Here is a 15185-nt window from a genome sequence, read left to right as displayed (position 1 = left end):
TAGCAAGCTCAGTTCTCTCAGCTTTTCCTCACATGGCAGCTTCCCAGTGCTTGGATCATCTTCCTGGCCACTCTCTGGACCCTCTCCAGCCTGCCCACATCTCTTTTGCCTGGTGGGGACCAAAACTGAACACAAGGAGTACAAAGAGGCACAATCCCTTCTTCATCTCTGCTGGTGATGCTCATGTTGGTGCAGATCTTCCTGCAGGGTGGTCCCTGCTCCTGAAGTGTCCACTTCCTCATTCTGCTTGGTGTCATCAGGAAAATTCATCAGGACACACCTGATCCCATCATCCAGATGAGATGGAGATATTAAACAGCATTGGGAGTGATGTTGATCCCACAAGTTGCCTGTTTGGGAAGAAGCTTTTTTTTGGTTTTTTTCCCAGACCAAAGTGCATCAGTTTCTCCAGGAGCCTGTGGAAAACCATATGGAAAACCTTGGAGAAATCCAGATGCACACTCAGGGCTCCTTTGGGTGGTATCCACTGTGTGCTGCAGGTGCAGTTTCTCCTTACAGACCTTGGTATCAACACCTCTGCAGTAGCAGGCCACAATTCCTGAGTTATTCCTTTGTTTAAAATGTGACTTTCTTCTTTAGAGATCCCTCATGTGGTGTATTCCTTGCAGGGCAAGAAGGTTTTGTGCATGGCACACCTTTGGAATGAGGATGCAGTGGGTGGAATGGCCTTCTAGGGATTTGCTGATGATGATTTCAGCTGTGAGTTCCCAGATGAATGGTCAGTGCCCTCCCAAGAAAGATGGAATATAAAAGGATTTGGATTATTTAGCCTGGAAAAGGGAAGGCTTAGGAGTGAGCTAATAGTGGCTTTCCAGCACCTGAAAGGAGCATATGAGAAAGATGGAGAGAGACTATTTACAAAATCATGGAGTGGCAGGAAAAGGGAGATGGATTCACATTGAAAGAGAGTAGGTTTAAATTAGGTATTAAAAAAAAAAATTTGTTCCCTTTGAGGGTGGTGAGGGTGCCCAGAGAAGCTGTGGCTGCCTCTGGATCTCTGGAAGTGTCCAAGGCCAGGCTGGAATGGGCTTGGAGCCACCTGGGACAGTGAAAGGTGTCCCTGCCCATGGCAGGGGATGGAACTTAAATGATCTTTCAGGTCCCTTCCAACCCAAACCATTCCCTGATTGTATGATTAAACCTCTTTGTGCCCCCTCACCTGTCTGATATGATATTTATCACATCACAAAAGCACATTCCCAGCAATATCCAGCAAATTACAAGTTTAGCTACAACTTGCTCAGGAATCAAACTAATTAAGAGCAGCTATACTGTCAAAAGAAAAAAAAAAAACAAATAAAAGAGGAGGGAAAAATGTTTATGATCTCAAGACCCTGGAGCAAGAGCTGTAGAGCAGAGGAGAGCAAATACTTCACAGGATCTTGCCCAAAGCCTGTCTTGTGCCCCAAGCAGTGTCCCCGTGGTCCTGCACACAATTCCTGCCCTGTGAAGCTGAGGATGTCTGGCAGAGCAGGGCTGCAGCCCACCAGCCTGGATCTGCAGTGTGGAGCAGAAGCTCTGCATTCCATGCCCTGTGATGTGGCACCAGAGCATCTGGAGGTGGTTAAGGGAGCAGAATCTGCTGGGGGGCTGCAGAGTCAATTCCTTATGTTCTTTGGAGGGTGGGCTCTGGGGTAAATCCTTGTCTGGACCAAATTAATCTGGAGGGGTCTGGCTGGACCATGCTAAGCAAATTAGCAGTATTCACAATTCTTGAAATTATTTGTAAAGTTTGTCAGGGAACAGTGTAGATGAACCTGTGTGGCTTTTCACCTTCCACTGGTGAAATTCTTCCCATGATCAAAGTCCTGTCCTGCACAGATAAACTGGTGAGCATGAGAAGCTTTGGCAACTTCTCAGAGAGCATCAGACCACCAGATGATTGTGGCATTCAGGGGGAATCCGTCAGGAATAACCTTGGATGCCTATGATGGGCAGGAGTCTGAGTCCAGCCATGAACCCTGGTGTGGCTTACACTCAGGATGAGATGGATCACTCCCCTCTCACCACAAAACCTGCCTTCTGAGCCATTAAGAGGAGCCCCAGGACCTACTCAGGTGCCTGAACTCAGGTGATTCACACAAGAGCCACACTTTGCAGGACATTTGATGCCTCATAAACATCCTCACATCAATTACTCACACCAGTGGTCCAAATTTCCAGGATTACTCTGAGAAGATCTCCAGTATTTGAGGGGAATAAAGGGCAATTTTGGTTAAAGTCCTATTGATGTGCAGCACCTTAGAGAAAAGTTTTGGGGGCTTCACTAGGACTATACTCCTAAATATTGGGAGACAGGTTTGAGGGCCATGAATTTGACAGTGAATGGCCAGAACAAGGCTCTGATTCATTATCCTCCTCTTGCTGGCACACAAACCACACTCAGACCACAAATTTGAGATCCTGCTTGGGAGTGTTGGTGTTTTTCAGAGCCCTTAACTGGTTTCTCCTCCCTTTGCAATCTCCCCACCCCTGCCAGACAAAAGTTACTGATTTCCATCACACCTAAGGCTTCCCTCCCTCCCCACCAGGGGCTTTGGCATGGCCAGGGGCTCTCCAGGAGCATCTGTCCCACCATGACCTGGGATAAAACACTGCCCAGAAGGTCAGAAGTGGTCAGGGGGAGTGGTGGCTTCTCCCTGCTTCTCTTGGGGCCAGAATTTGGACACAGAGGCAGCAGAGAGACACGCAGGCAGCTCACTGGGGCTTTCATGGGGAAGCTGCTGCTTATCTGTGACATTGTTTATGGGGTTGGCTGGAGGGCTGACAGGCCTGAGGAATTCCACCCGATATCCCAATGCCATCGTCCTCCAGGGAAAATGCTGGAGTGGCTGTGAACATGCTGTCCTCCTCCCCAGGCCAAGCAGCTCTTGGATCCATCCTGGGAGGGCAGTGAACTCCCTGAGCACTGCAAGACACACCAAGGAGGTGTTAACCCTCTAGGGACCCTGGTATGGCTACAAATACCCAGTGGAGGTGGTTCATAGAGAAGGACCAGTCAGGATCTGAGCCCCACACACTGGGAGAAGCCCTTGATGAAATCCAGCCTGTTCTCCCACAGCTTGGCAGCTGCTTGTCCATCCTGGGGCCTGGGAAGGAGCTGGCAAAGAGAGATGCAAGCTGGGTGTTGAGCAGAAAGGGGCAGCTCATGATTATTTTGAAGCAGATTTGATTAATTTACTTTGTGAGACTCGGAAAAAAAAGAAGGGCGTGAGGGCCAATTGAGGTTGGATACAAGGAAAAGGTTTTTGAATTTGAGGGTGGTGAGACTGGCACAGAGTGCCAGAGAAGCTGTGGCTGGCCCTGGATCCCTGGGAATGTCCAAGGGCAGGCTGGATGGGGCTTGGAGCACCCTGGGCTGGTGGGAGGTGTGGAATGAAATGGGCTTTATGATCCCTCCCAACCCAAACCAAAATCTTTCCATGAATCTTTGGCTTCCTTTGGCCAGGAGGATCCACAGTGAGCAGCTGTGGCACCTCCTGTGCCAGGGCTTTTCCTCTACCAGCTGCTCTGATACCTCCCAAGGCCATCCTCAATCCTGTCCTGAACCTCTGAGCCACATCCAGGAGAAGCTCAGGTCATGGCACAACTGTCCCCACCACATCTTAATCCTACAAATGGATTTCTGGATCTTTCTAACTCAGAAACAGAGTACTTCACACATTGGTAATTTTCTCTTTTAAGAAATTTTCCATGAGTTTGGCCAATCAGTTTTTACCTGCTGCTTGCAGGGGCATCAACAGCTGAGCAACCTGCTGTGGGATGAACCATGTCCTCCTCTTATCTGTTCACTGCCACCTCCTGTGGAAGGTTTCCCTTCCCTCTCCTGTGATGACCCCTGTAAGATCCAGCTCTCCAAAAGCTGGTTTTTTTTGCAAAGCCTACACCAAGTAACAGCAGCACCTTAATCAGTGTTGAGCAGTGCTGCTGGTCCTTGCATTTCCAAGCTGGGGCAGCACTGGGACAAGACTTTGTCCCCTTGTTTTTCCCACCTGCTCCCATTGCTGCAGCATTCCTGTCCCATGGACTATTCAGGACATGCTGCAAAGCAGGGACCTTTTAGAACAAAGATGCCCTTGCCAGCTAAGCCTGCTCATGAATTCTGGCTGTACACTGGGAGCCAGGGCCAGAATTTAGCTTGGACTGGCTCCATTTGCATTGGTGCATTTGTCCTTTTTTTTTTTTTTTTTTTTTTTCCTTGTTTTGTTTTTTTTTTTTTTTTGCTCTGAACACTGGGACCAGCAACTCTCCAAACAATCCAAGTGATATCACCTTCCAGTGAGTCATGGGGAGGGCAGGGTGGAGAAGGGCAGGCAAGGAAAGATCATGAGATTGTGTTAGCTCAAACAACCTAAAAATAATGGGATATGTGGTTTGGATACATGGAGGGCAGATTGCATCCACTGCCACCCACCAGGGAGAGTCACAGTTTTTGGAAGCATGCCCATGGCTCCAGAGATTTTTACCTGCCTGGCTTTCCCCAAATATGAGCAGGGTGACATTAACAAGTAATAAAAAAATTAAAAATTAAAAAAAAAATTAAAAAAAGGTATGATCCCATGCTTTATTGGCACAACTCATGCATCACCAAAAAATTGAAGTTCAGTCTTCAGATCGTGTTTAGTCTGTAACTTCAGTCACTTTGCAAGGTGCAAACAGGCTCTTCCTGAGCTCACCTGCAGCTTTCTGAATTTCTGAATGGTCCTGAAGATAATTATTTAGGGTTACAACAGGACTGACAGCCCTTCCCCTAGCCCAGCTATGTCAGATTCAGATTTTACAAGATGTGGGATGATCTTTTATAAAATGATGGAAGGAATGAAGTCCCCAAACAGACTGTTGAGATGACAGCATTTATTTCTTTATAATGTATAATTTATTTATAATAGTATCTCTATTTATAATAAATTTATTAATTTTATTATTATAAATTCTGATGGATGTCCCGAAGGTGGGTGTCACCATCTCCTCCCTCACCCCATGAGGTGTTGAGCTGGATGCCCAGGAGAGGTGCCCAGAGGGCTGATTTTGAGTGCACAGCCAAAGCTCCTCTTTAAACAAGACCAAGTTTCCTGTTGGATTGTGACACAGATCCTACAGAAATCATATTTCCTGTTCTTTGATGTTGCCCTGTACTGGCCTTGATGCTTTTGGGGCCAGATCACCAAAAATTGCTCTTGCACAGAGATAACAGAAGTGCTGGTGCATCACTCTGTGTTGCTATTCCTGATCTTTTACTCACATTCTCTATTTCTGGACCTTGGACATATCCTGCTGTGTTTCCTGAGCTCTTCAAGTGTCCATCACTCAGTTAATATATATTATATTATATATTATTTATATAGGAAATGTTGCAAAGCCCAGCCCAAGAATCCTCAAAGTGTTGTCGCATATTCAAGTACAAGAAAACCAGAGCTGATTTCTTCGATTTTTTTACACATTCCCTAAAAAAGACCCCTCAAATCCTTTTATGTGCAGCCTCTCAGTGCCCATCAGAAGATTCTGATGCTCCAGCATATGCAGAGGAGCTGCTTTGGAGACTCCCTGCCCAGTTCTGTTCACCCCAGGGCGAGGAAATGAGGAAACTGTGGATGCACTCAGGACACGTCCCTTCCAAGGGGCACGCTTATTTGCATGGTAATGAGGATGGTAATGGGCCCCTTGTCTTCATATGTACACAAGGTTCTCGCTGGGAGAAAACCAGCCAGAGTTGAAATTCAGAGAATTCATAGCTTCTTTCCCTTTTCAGTTTGTGTTTTCTATGTGGATGCAAAAGACAAAGCACGTAGTACAGAAACTGCATTGTGCCCTGAACTGCTAAACACCAGAGAGGAGTTATTATTTTAGCAACCATCAGGCTGTTTAGGCAAGCACCAATCTCTTAAGTAGCCTGGCTCAAGCAGTAATTACCAGTTGAATTTAAAAAGAGACCCTTCTTTTATTTGCTTTGTTACCATAGTTTTTTGTTTTCTTTTCCTCTCTCTCGAAGCTAAAAAAAATGCTCCACAGAGCTGCAGCTCCTCTAAGAACCCAGAGCACCCTGCAAACAGGGTTCACAGCAGCACTGGGGAGAGTTCATGGTGATTAACCCTTCCTCTGTGGGGAAACTGAGGCAGGAAAGCTCTCCCTGAAAAGGGAATAAGCAGGATTGCATGTTTGATGAAGTCTTTCACCTTCCTAAGTCCCATTTCTTGACACATCCATGGTTCCTGTAGGTCCAGGGGGGTGGGTTGGGGGCACTGGGAAAAAGGGGGATGGTCAGAGCTATGGTGGGATGAAGACTGGAGATGTTATAGGCAAAGGGGGATGGCCCCAGCAACACTGGGGGGGTTCAAAGCTCCTGGCTATCACCTGCGGAGGTGTTTCTGATGGGGTTAAAGTCAAAACTGGTGATTCCAGCAGCTCAGAGCCAACCTGTAGATCTGTCCCCAAGAGAATAAACTCCTTTAATCTAAAACAACCAAGGTGGGGTCATTGCCTCTACAAAACTGACCCATGTGTTAAGGGAGATAACAGGGAAGATGGAGACAATTTATGGGGGCATGGAGTGACAGGACAAGGGGAATGGATTCAGGCTGCCAGAGGCAGGGTTGGATGGGATTTTGGGAAGGAATAAACCTGTGAGGGTGGGCAGACCATAGCACAGGGTGCCAGAGCAGCTGTGGTTGCCCCTGGATCCCTGGGAGTGCCCAAGGCCAGGCTGGACACTGGGGTTTAGAACATCCAGGGACAGTGGGAAGTGTCCCTGCCATGGCAGGGTGTTTGGGATGAGATCATCTGTCAGGTCCCTTCCCACCCAAACTATTCCATGATTCCATGATCATTGCTCCACTCAAAGCCACTGGCTGCACCACCAGCAGCTGCTCATTCCTTCAGCACCCAGCAGATATTTAACTGCTTTAAATACATCCCACCCAACCACCATAAAACTCTGGGATCAGTCTGTCTTCTCCCACATCCCCCTGGTGGAGCTGCCCACGTACCTAATGTTGAGTCTGGCTGAAATTTCTCCACTTTTTTGGGATGGGTGTACAAAAGCTTTGATGGAACCAGTTCTCTCAGTTTCCTGGAGGGTGGTTTTCCCCCAGCAGACAGCCCAGGGAGCTTTTTTGGAGTGTCAGTCACGAATTTCTGGCTCCTGGCACCTGTTTTACTGTTTTGACACCAGGCTTGGGAGCGCAGGGGAAAATAATAATGATATCTGGATTTAATGTTATTTACTAAAATACAAATTAACGCTCAGTCACATGGTGGCAGGATTTGTCATCTGGAGCTAAAATTAAGAGAAATTAGGGCTGAGTCAGAAAGTTATTTGAGATCCAAGTGGGGAATGCTGTTCTGAGGCCATGTGGGAGCAACACTGACATCTTCTGGCTCAAAAAAAAAATAATCTCCAGCTTTTTAATGGAGAAAATCACTGGGAAACTGCTAAAGGTACTGGGTGGACTAAAGTGTTTTAAAGTATCAAGGGCAATTTTTGGGGCAGTGGATATTATCTGAGCCCACTTTAACAGCCCCACTTAGCATCACCACAGAATCTAAACAGAGGTGTGTGACACTGATGAGCCAAAATATACGAGAGGAGGAGGTAAAGGGGTGTTGCTGCTGTCTCAGTGCAGGTGACAGGGCTGTGGCCATCCTTCTATGCTGAAGTCTGTAAGTCTGGAGGCAGTAAATTACCTGAAAGTCTCAGTCCACTAGGCTGGGTTGCTCCAAGCCAAAACCAATCCCACCTTAGAGAGTTCCAGGGTTGAGGAGACACAATTTATCTGGGAAAAATGTTCCACCACCACACCATCAGCCTTTCCTACACATCTCACCTCTTCCAGCCTGGAGTGACCACCACCCTTATCCCCTCACTCTGCCACTTCTTTGTCACTGTTGAGGTGGACATGAAAGGACACACTACATTTCAGAAGGCTCATTTCTGTTATTACAACAGCACCCTGCCTTTTATACCCTCCACAAAGTTTAGACTTTATTAATTCATTACAATAAATCAACATAACCTTCATTGGAGTAAAACCATCTCCACCTATTTTTCACAAAAACTTTTCTACAAATACTTTTCCCAGCTGCAGGTTCTGCTTATCTTCTTCTCCTTCTTCTCTTCTCAGTTTCCAGGCCAACTGCCTTGGTAAGATTTCCTTTCAGAACTAACCACTATTAATTAACCCTCTCTGGATCACGGACCAGCTGTGAGCCCCTCCCATACTTCCTCTTGACGGTGGTGGTAAAGAAAATACCAGGTTTTCATGATGTGCTTGCATTAAGCCATGAGGCCATTTATTGATACACAAAGCAAAGTTTATATATTTTTCAGCTGTTGCTAAAAATAGCACACCAATAATATTAGTGTCACTAGGTTATATTGCTGACAAGTAACTAAATAACATTTCTCAATCTGTGCCTCACTTTAAGATAAGCAGGTAGGTGCAGTACTTTGTGTGATTCCCCATAAAACTGTACACTAAGCACCTCTACCAAGCACTTTCTTATCTCTTATATTCCTTCTTCAAGTGTCACAATCCACTCAACCCGAGTTGGAGTTGTGATGGTTCGTTTGACCCCAGGGTGCAAAAGACAAACAGCAAGAGACTTAAGTTTTATTCATCTGTTTAATAAACAGCAATGCAGTTTATTGAGTGCCAACAACTCAGTTTTGTGATAGAGGAGAGGGAGAGATAAAAGAAATGAAGTAAAAGGGAAGGGAGAAAGAAGGATGGGGAAATAGCGACCAACGGATGGGACAAACCTTCCTGGTCTTCTGCCGACAGACGGGTCTTCTGTTCGTGGGGAGAAAGATCTCAAAGTCTCTTCAGAAAGTCACTTTTTATAGTCCTTTTCCAAAGCAAGTGGCCTCTGGCCAAAAGGTGGGGAGATTTATGGAGTGTTCTGTGGGGAAACTGTTGCCTTGAGAGAAAGTTGGTGCTATTATCCATGTAGCTGCTGGAAGGCAGCGTGCCATGACAGAGCAGCACACACCTGCACAACAGGCCCTGGGCAAACACCAACCTCGGCCAGGACTCAGCTCCAGAGGGAGCAGTGGGGTCCTGGGGACTCAATCTCTGATCTTGGACATGAGGCAGATCAGGGAAACTCGGGACTGACCCTTACACCAAGATCCAAGTTTACTCTTGCCAAGGCTTGCAGCCTGCTATGGCTGACACATCCCTGTTGTGACAAGCTGAGCAGCGCTCACAGTTCTGCTCTCCACACCCTCTAACCACATTTCTTTCCAATCTCTCCCAAGGTTCTTTCTTCCCATCCCTGAAACCCTCAGAAATCGTCTTCAAGATCATCTTCTGGCTGGGCTACTTCAACAGCTGCGTGAACCCCATCATCTACCCGTGCTCCAGCAAGGAGTTCAAGCGCGCCTTCATCCGCCTGCTCAAGTGCCAGTGCCGGCGGCGCCGGCCCCTCTGGCGCGTCTACGACCACCACTGGAGAGGGGCCTCCATCAACAGCTCCGTGCAGGACTCGGACGCCGACCCCCGGCCCAGGATCAGCACCCTCAACAGCTCCTTCATACTGAACTCCTCCTTCCAGGAGAGAGCCAGCAAGAGGAGAACGCTCAGCTTCAAGGGCTGGAAAATGCTCACGCCCTTCCAGAAACCGGCGTCCACGCAGCTGAAGGAGAAGATGAACAGCCTTTCTAACAAAATCCGGGGTGGCTCCAGCAAAGGGGGGGTGACAGCCACCTACAAGACAGAGGTGGAGTCTGTCTCCATCGGGATCCCTCATGATTTTACAGAAACCATCGATTACCAGACCCATGACTTAACAGACTGCTGTGGGCTGAGAGAAACAGATATTTGAAGCCTCTGGGGCAGCTGTTGGTGGTTTCTTTAGAGGCATCCAGGAAACATGGAGGGATACCACCTGTGGGTCTGTCAGGCTGGCTGGAAGCAGCAATCAGGTATTAAATGCAGCTGCCCAAAGGTTATTCAAGCATCCCTCACGTGGAGCTCGGCCCCTTCTGTGGGATTTTGGGTTCCTTGAATTAGAGCTGGTGGCATGTCCCATTCTAACAACCCACAGCAGGAGGAGAAGGTGTGGATGTGACCTTAGGGCAAGAGCTGTCTCCTCTGGTGTCTGGTTGTCTTTGTCTTTGTCTTTGGAAGAAGCTGTGCAATTAAAGGAAACCAGGATGTCTCCTTTGCCTTAAAAACACCACAGTGAAATCTAATGGAAAGATTGAATCCCAAAAGTTGCCAACCCTGCCTTAGTTCATGTGGTCATGTTTCCATCCAGGGGCAGCATCCAGGAAGGACACTGCCAAGCAGTCATCCTTCATGTGGGTGGGTTGGGAGCTTGTAGGTCCTGGACAATATCCAGGATATCCAGATGAGGCCTTGCCTTGGGAGGGAGAGCAGGCTGGGTTATTCCCAGCAAGGTGGGGGGATCCCAGCTCTCAGCCATCATCTCTGCAGTGGCCACAGCTTTGGCCCTTCCACATCACCTGGTTTTAGGCCAGAGGAGTATTCCAGATGTGTGCACTCTTGCCAAGGGGCGTGCAGGTCTCTCTCCTCTAATTCCACCCTGTGAAGCATTTTGCATTTCACTTTCCAGTGAAATACTTGCAACCCATCTTGCTTTAGTGAACATCCATCTGTGACACACAGAGAAACCAGCTCCTTTTTGGTGTCATTCACCCCCAAACTTTCCTGTCCCCTTCTTTGCTCTCGTTGTTTTTCTCAAAAAAAAAAAAAAAAAAAAAAAAAAAAAGCAGGATAAAAATGCATCCCAGGGGCTTCACTCAGGACTACAGAAAATGGCCTCAAGTTGTGCCAGGGAAGATTTAAGCTGGATAGCAGGGAGAATTTCTTCAGTCAGAGGGTGGACCAGGCTTCCCAGGGCAGTGATGGAGTCACCATCCCTAGAAGTGTCCAATAGACACGTGGATGTGGCACTTGAGATGGTTTAATGGTGAGTGGGGTGGTGCTAATGGTTGGATTCCATGATCCAAGAGGTCTTTTCCAACATTTATGGTTCTGTGATGTGGCTGTGGCTCAGGAAAGGTGGGTGGCTGATTTGAAAGTTTGCATTTCCACTACCCATAAAGTTTAGGATGAAGTGGAGCTGAGGTGCAGTTGGAGCTCCCTCAAGTAGAGGGATCTTCTCCCAGTCAGGGTCACACTCATGATACTTCTCCCAGGGGACTTCCCACATGCTTGATGCCTCAAACTTTTGTGGCAGCCAACAATTGCCTTGGTTGTGTCAAAAGTAATGACAATGAAAGTGGGATTTTTCCCTGCTCTCAGTTCCACAGTGTGAGCATCCCTCAGGAGGGGACCACAGCTTCCTCCAGAAAACTCAAGGAGCTGAAGCCATGGCTGACCCACCTTGAGCAAGCAGCTCAGGAAATGGTCACTGGGTTGAAAATTCAGAGTGGTTTAACCAAATTTCAGATAATGAGCCCCAAGGAGCGACCACCAGGTTGAGCCATGAGCAGGAGACACGTAGGTGATGGGGGCAGAGGATGGATCTGAGGTGAAGTTCCTCAGGCCAGGGAATTAAAGAACAGGAATGTGAAGCTCTGAGGGGTGGAAACGTGGCACTGAAGGTGTGCTGGGTGGAAATTGCTCATCCAACCCGTGAGGAGCCTTTCATGGAAGTGCCTGCAGCACATCCAGCTCATCCCTCTAAGGGTGATGCCAAAGGAGGATGAAAGGCTCTCCAGCAAGGAGAATTTCACCTTTCTTTCTGATGTTCTGATTTCCTTTAAAGGAAAAAAAAAAAACAAGAGAGTAGTTGGACTTTTTAAATGTTTTTACTCTTTTGTGCAGTGTATATTGAGACAAGATACCTGGAGTTGGCCCTGTCTCAACACCCTTTACTGGATGCAGGACAAACTGGACCAATTATTGCACAAATACCAGCAGATTTTGTCCAGCTATTTTCCTCCCAGCAGCAAATCCCAGCATTTACACTGGACTCAGACTCACACTCACCTTCATGTTCTCCAGCATCTGCAAAAACAGCCTGAGATTGCCAGCTCTGCCCTTCCAAAGCAGGAATTTCCCAGCACCCCAGGGGAACACTTTTTTTTTCCCCTGTGAAGGGAAGTGAGACCTTACAGTGATGATGGGATGACACAAAAAAATGACAGATAAAATAATATTGTAGTGTGAGGACTGCAGCTGCCACTGGTTTCCTGGGTGATTTTTGGGATGCTGATGGGAGGCACTGGGGAGGTGGCAGAGAAGTCCACGAGAGCATCCCTGAGCAAACAGACAGACAGACACACCCACTTCACTGTGTTTATATAAATGTGCCATTCCCAAAATACCAGGCATTCTCCTACAGATGGGCAAACATCCCTCTATAAATGAAGATTTTGCAAATGCTGGCAAGCAGTGCATTCCCATAAATGAGCTGGTATTACTGATTACATTTCTCCCTGATCTTTTCAGTATATTTTGGTTTTTTTCCCAAGTATTGAAATATTTTTATTTACAGCCTCCAGCCCCTTGAAAGCTTTTTGAGAAGAAAAAAAAGGATTAGTGTGGAGATTTGCTGTCTCTGCATCCCAAGTCTTTACAGACCTACAAGGGAGAAAATAAAGTCTGTTTAAGCACACACCACACACACACACACATGAATGCCCAAATTCTGGCTCAGTTACTCTCTGTGTTTGATCTGGCCCCAAGAGATGCCCTGGGAGGTGCTGTAGGAAAGCCTTGAGCTCTGCTGTGCTGCATTCAGGCAAAATACTTGGTTTTCACTCTATTTTCATTTGGCATTTTGCACCAGGAGCAGTGCCAGGACTGGACTCTGAGCTGCTCGTGCAGAGCTTCACTTAGAGGAGACAGGGCTGCCTTTGCTGGCAGGGAGGGAGGAAAATCCTGTATGAAATATGACCTGAGTGTCTGGAATTGAGCATTTCTCCTTGAATCCCTTCATTTCCAAACTCTCCCAAGTTTGGAAAAAGGGGCTCAGACTTTCAGGAGGTAAAGTTCAGTCCAATCCCACGGATTTCCCTGGATCCACAAGGGTGTGACCTGGAGGGAACAACCCTGTACCAGCAGATTTTCCAGCCATTTCCCAAAGCACCTGCACCTCAGTTATCCATCAGGTCCCACCTCATGTCACAATTGCATTGTCAGACCTTGCTGCTTCAAGGAACCAAGAGTTGAGGGTGGAAAATGAGTTTTTGTGTCACTGGACTGTCCCAAATCCACGAGGGAAGGAAGGTCCCTGTCAGCCTGAGCTGGGCTGCAGCTGGGTTGCATTACTATTGTTTACAGTGTGTATATAAGTGTACATTTTCTTTAGCAGAACATTGGAATTTTTTATGTATAGATTTTTATTTTTCATCCCCCAGATGTATTTATTAGCCAGAGTATTTCTGTTTTGTGTTTCAGGTTCTGCCAGATTGATGTAAGCTCTATGAAACAGAATGCACATATTTTTGTTTGTTTGTACCAAATACATGCACAAACCTGTCTAAAACGTTGCTGTGAATTGTTGCTGTGTCTGATTTTTAAAACAAGGGTTATAGGGGATGAAGGAAGGAAGACAAAAAACCTGAAAATTATCTTCTCTTGCTTATTTGTCTGACTTATTTTGCAATTTCACAAGGATAATCTTTCTCACTTGGAAGAATTAATGATAAAAGCAAGTCAGGAGAGGACACTTTCAGTTACTTGACACACAGGCATGAAGAGATTGCATCAGCCACATCTGGAGTACAAGTTTAGATTAGATATTAGGAAAAAAATCTTCCCTGGCCTTCTGGTGAGGCCCTGGGTGCCCAGAGCAGCTGTGGCTGCCCCTGGATCCCTGGAAATGTCCAAGGCCAGGTTGGATCAACCTGGGACAGTGGGAAGTGTCCCTGCACGTGGCAGGGATGGAACTGGATGATCTTTAAGGCTCCTTCCAGCCCAAACCATTCTGGGATTCTTATTTATAAGATGCATATCTGACTGGAAAGGGAAACACAAATGGGAAAATCAAAAGGAGATCTAATATGAAAAAACTAGATCAATATTTGATAGCAGTCAGAGGTGAAAATTACTTTGGGGAATTTGGGGGAAGAAATGGAGAATGGAAGAGATTGAGAATGGCCTTGGAAATATCCTTGCACCTCTGAACATGTGTGATTTGACTCCTGTTTGCTTTTGTGATTATTCAGTCCAAAAAGGGTAGAATGGACTTAGGATGGACCAAAGTTGCAGGATAGTTTCCACCCAAGGAGCATTTAAATCAAATGGCACTCTGAGGGCTGAGAATTCAGGTCTGTAAATCAGGAGTGCTGGGGAGAACAAGCAGTGAATCAATGAGTGTTCACTGCCTCTCATGGTACAAGATCTAAGTGACATCAAACCCAATTATCAAAATGAACCCAGTGAGGTAATTCTGCACATGGCTCATTTTTGAACTCATCACCACGAGATATTGCATCTTTCTGTAGGGGTTAGAGCAGCAATTAGGTGACAGAAAAACCCATCAAGGGTAGTTGGAAACGTTTATATAATTTATCTCTGAGCTGAGAAACCCCTGAGGCAGCAATTGCTGTCAGCTGGGAGGATATTTCAAGGGATATTTCACTCTTGGCTTTTTCTTTGCCTCTATTCTTTCTGAATTTCTCATGGTCAGAGAGGGGATCAGTTAGAATGACCCAGGCTCTGGGAAGGTCCAGCCCTCTCTTGTCCCTTCCCTCTGCACACTGGCAGCCCATCCATGCCAAAATTGCACCCTGCTTTTCCCTGCCCACAGGCAAAAATGAGAAAAAAATATGGAAAACTCAAGCTTAATCCCAAATGTGGATCAAGTCATCAAGGCCAAAAGGTTTTACCACCCCTGTGTGCCAGTTCCTGCTGGGAAATTTCTTTTACCACTCAGAAATTGAAAACCATCCCCTCAATAAACTGACTTTCACAGTCTTTCTGCAGGATAGGGATTGTCCCAGAGGTTTTTCCAAGAAACTTCAGCCATCCTGTGCAGGGGTTTAAATTTCTTTTCCCACTTCCAGACCTCTAAGGAGACTCAGCACACACAGAGTGACACTAAGGTCACTGACAAGTAGATTTGGGGTTTTTTGGTACCTTCTGTATTCAGCTCATGGATTAAAACCTCTCCATTCCAATGAGGTGTCTAAGTCATGTTTAAATTCCATTGGAGAAAAAAATAATTAATTCTGGATTGAATATGGGCTTTTC

General features: G+C 46.6%; 1 protein-coding gene across 1 annotated transcript in view; it reads left to right on the top strand.

The window, feature by feature from the left end:
• ADRA1D (adrenoceptor alpha 1D) overlaps nt 1-14915 on the top strand; it is a 42910-nt gene extending 27995 nt beyond the window's left edge. The window contains exon 2 of the mRNA XM_079307308.1: nt 9275-14915. Within this exon, the coding sequence (XP_079163434.1) occupies nt 9275-9840 (566 nt within the window). The 3' untranslated portion in view covers nt 9841-14915. The remainder of the gene's footprint in view (nt 1-9274) is intronic.
• The last annotated feature ends 270 nt before the right edge of the window (nt 14916-15185 follow it).

Source organism: Erithacus rubecula, assembly GCF_903797595.1.
Source record: "Erithacus rubecula genome assembly, chromosome: 5".
NCBI classification, from domain to species: domain Eukaryota; kingdom Metazoa; phylum Chordata; class Aves; order Passeriformes; family Muscicapidae; genus Erithacus; species Erithacus rubecula.
This window is presented reverse-complemented; position numbering and strand designations above follow the sequence as displayed.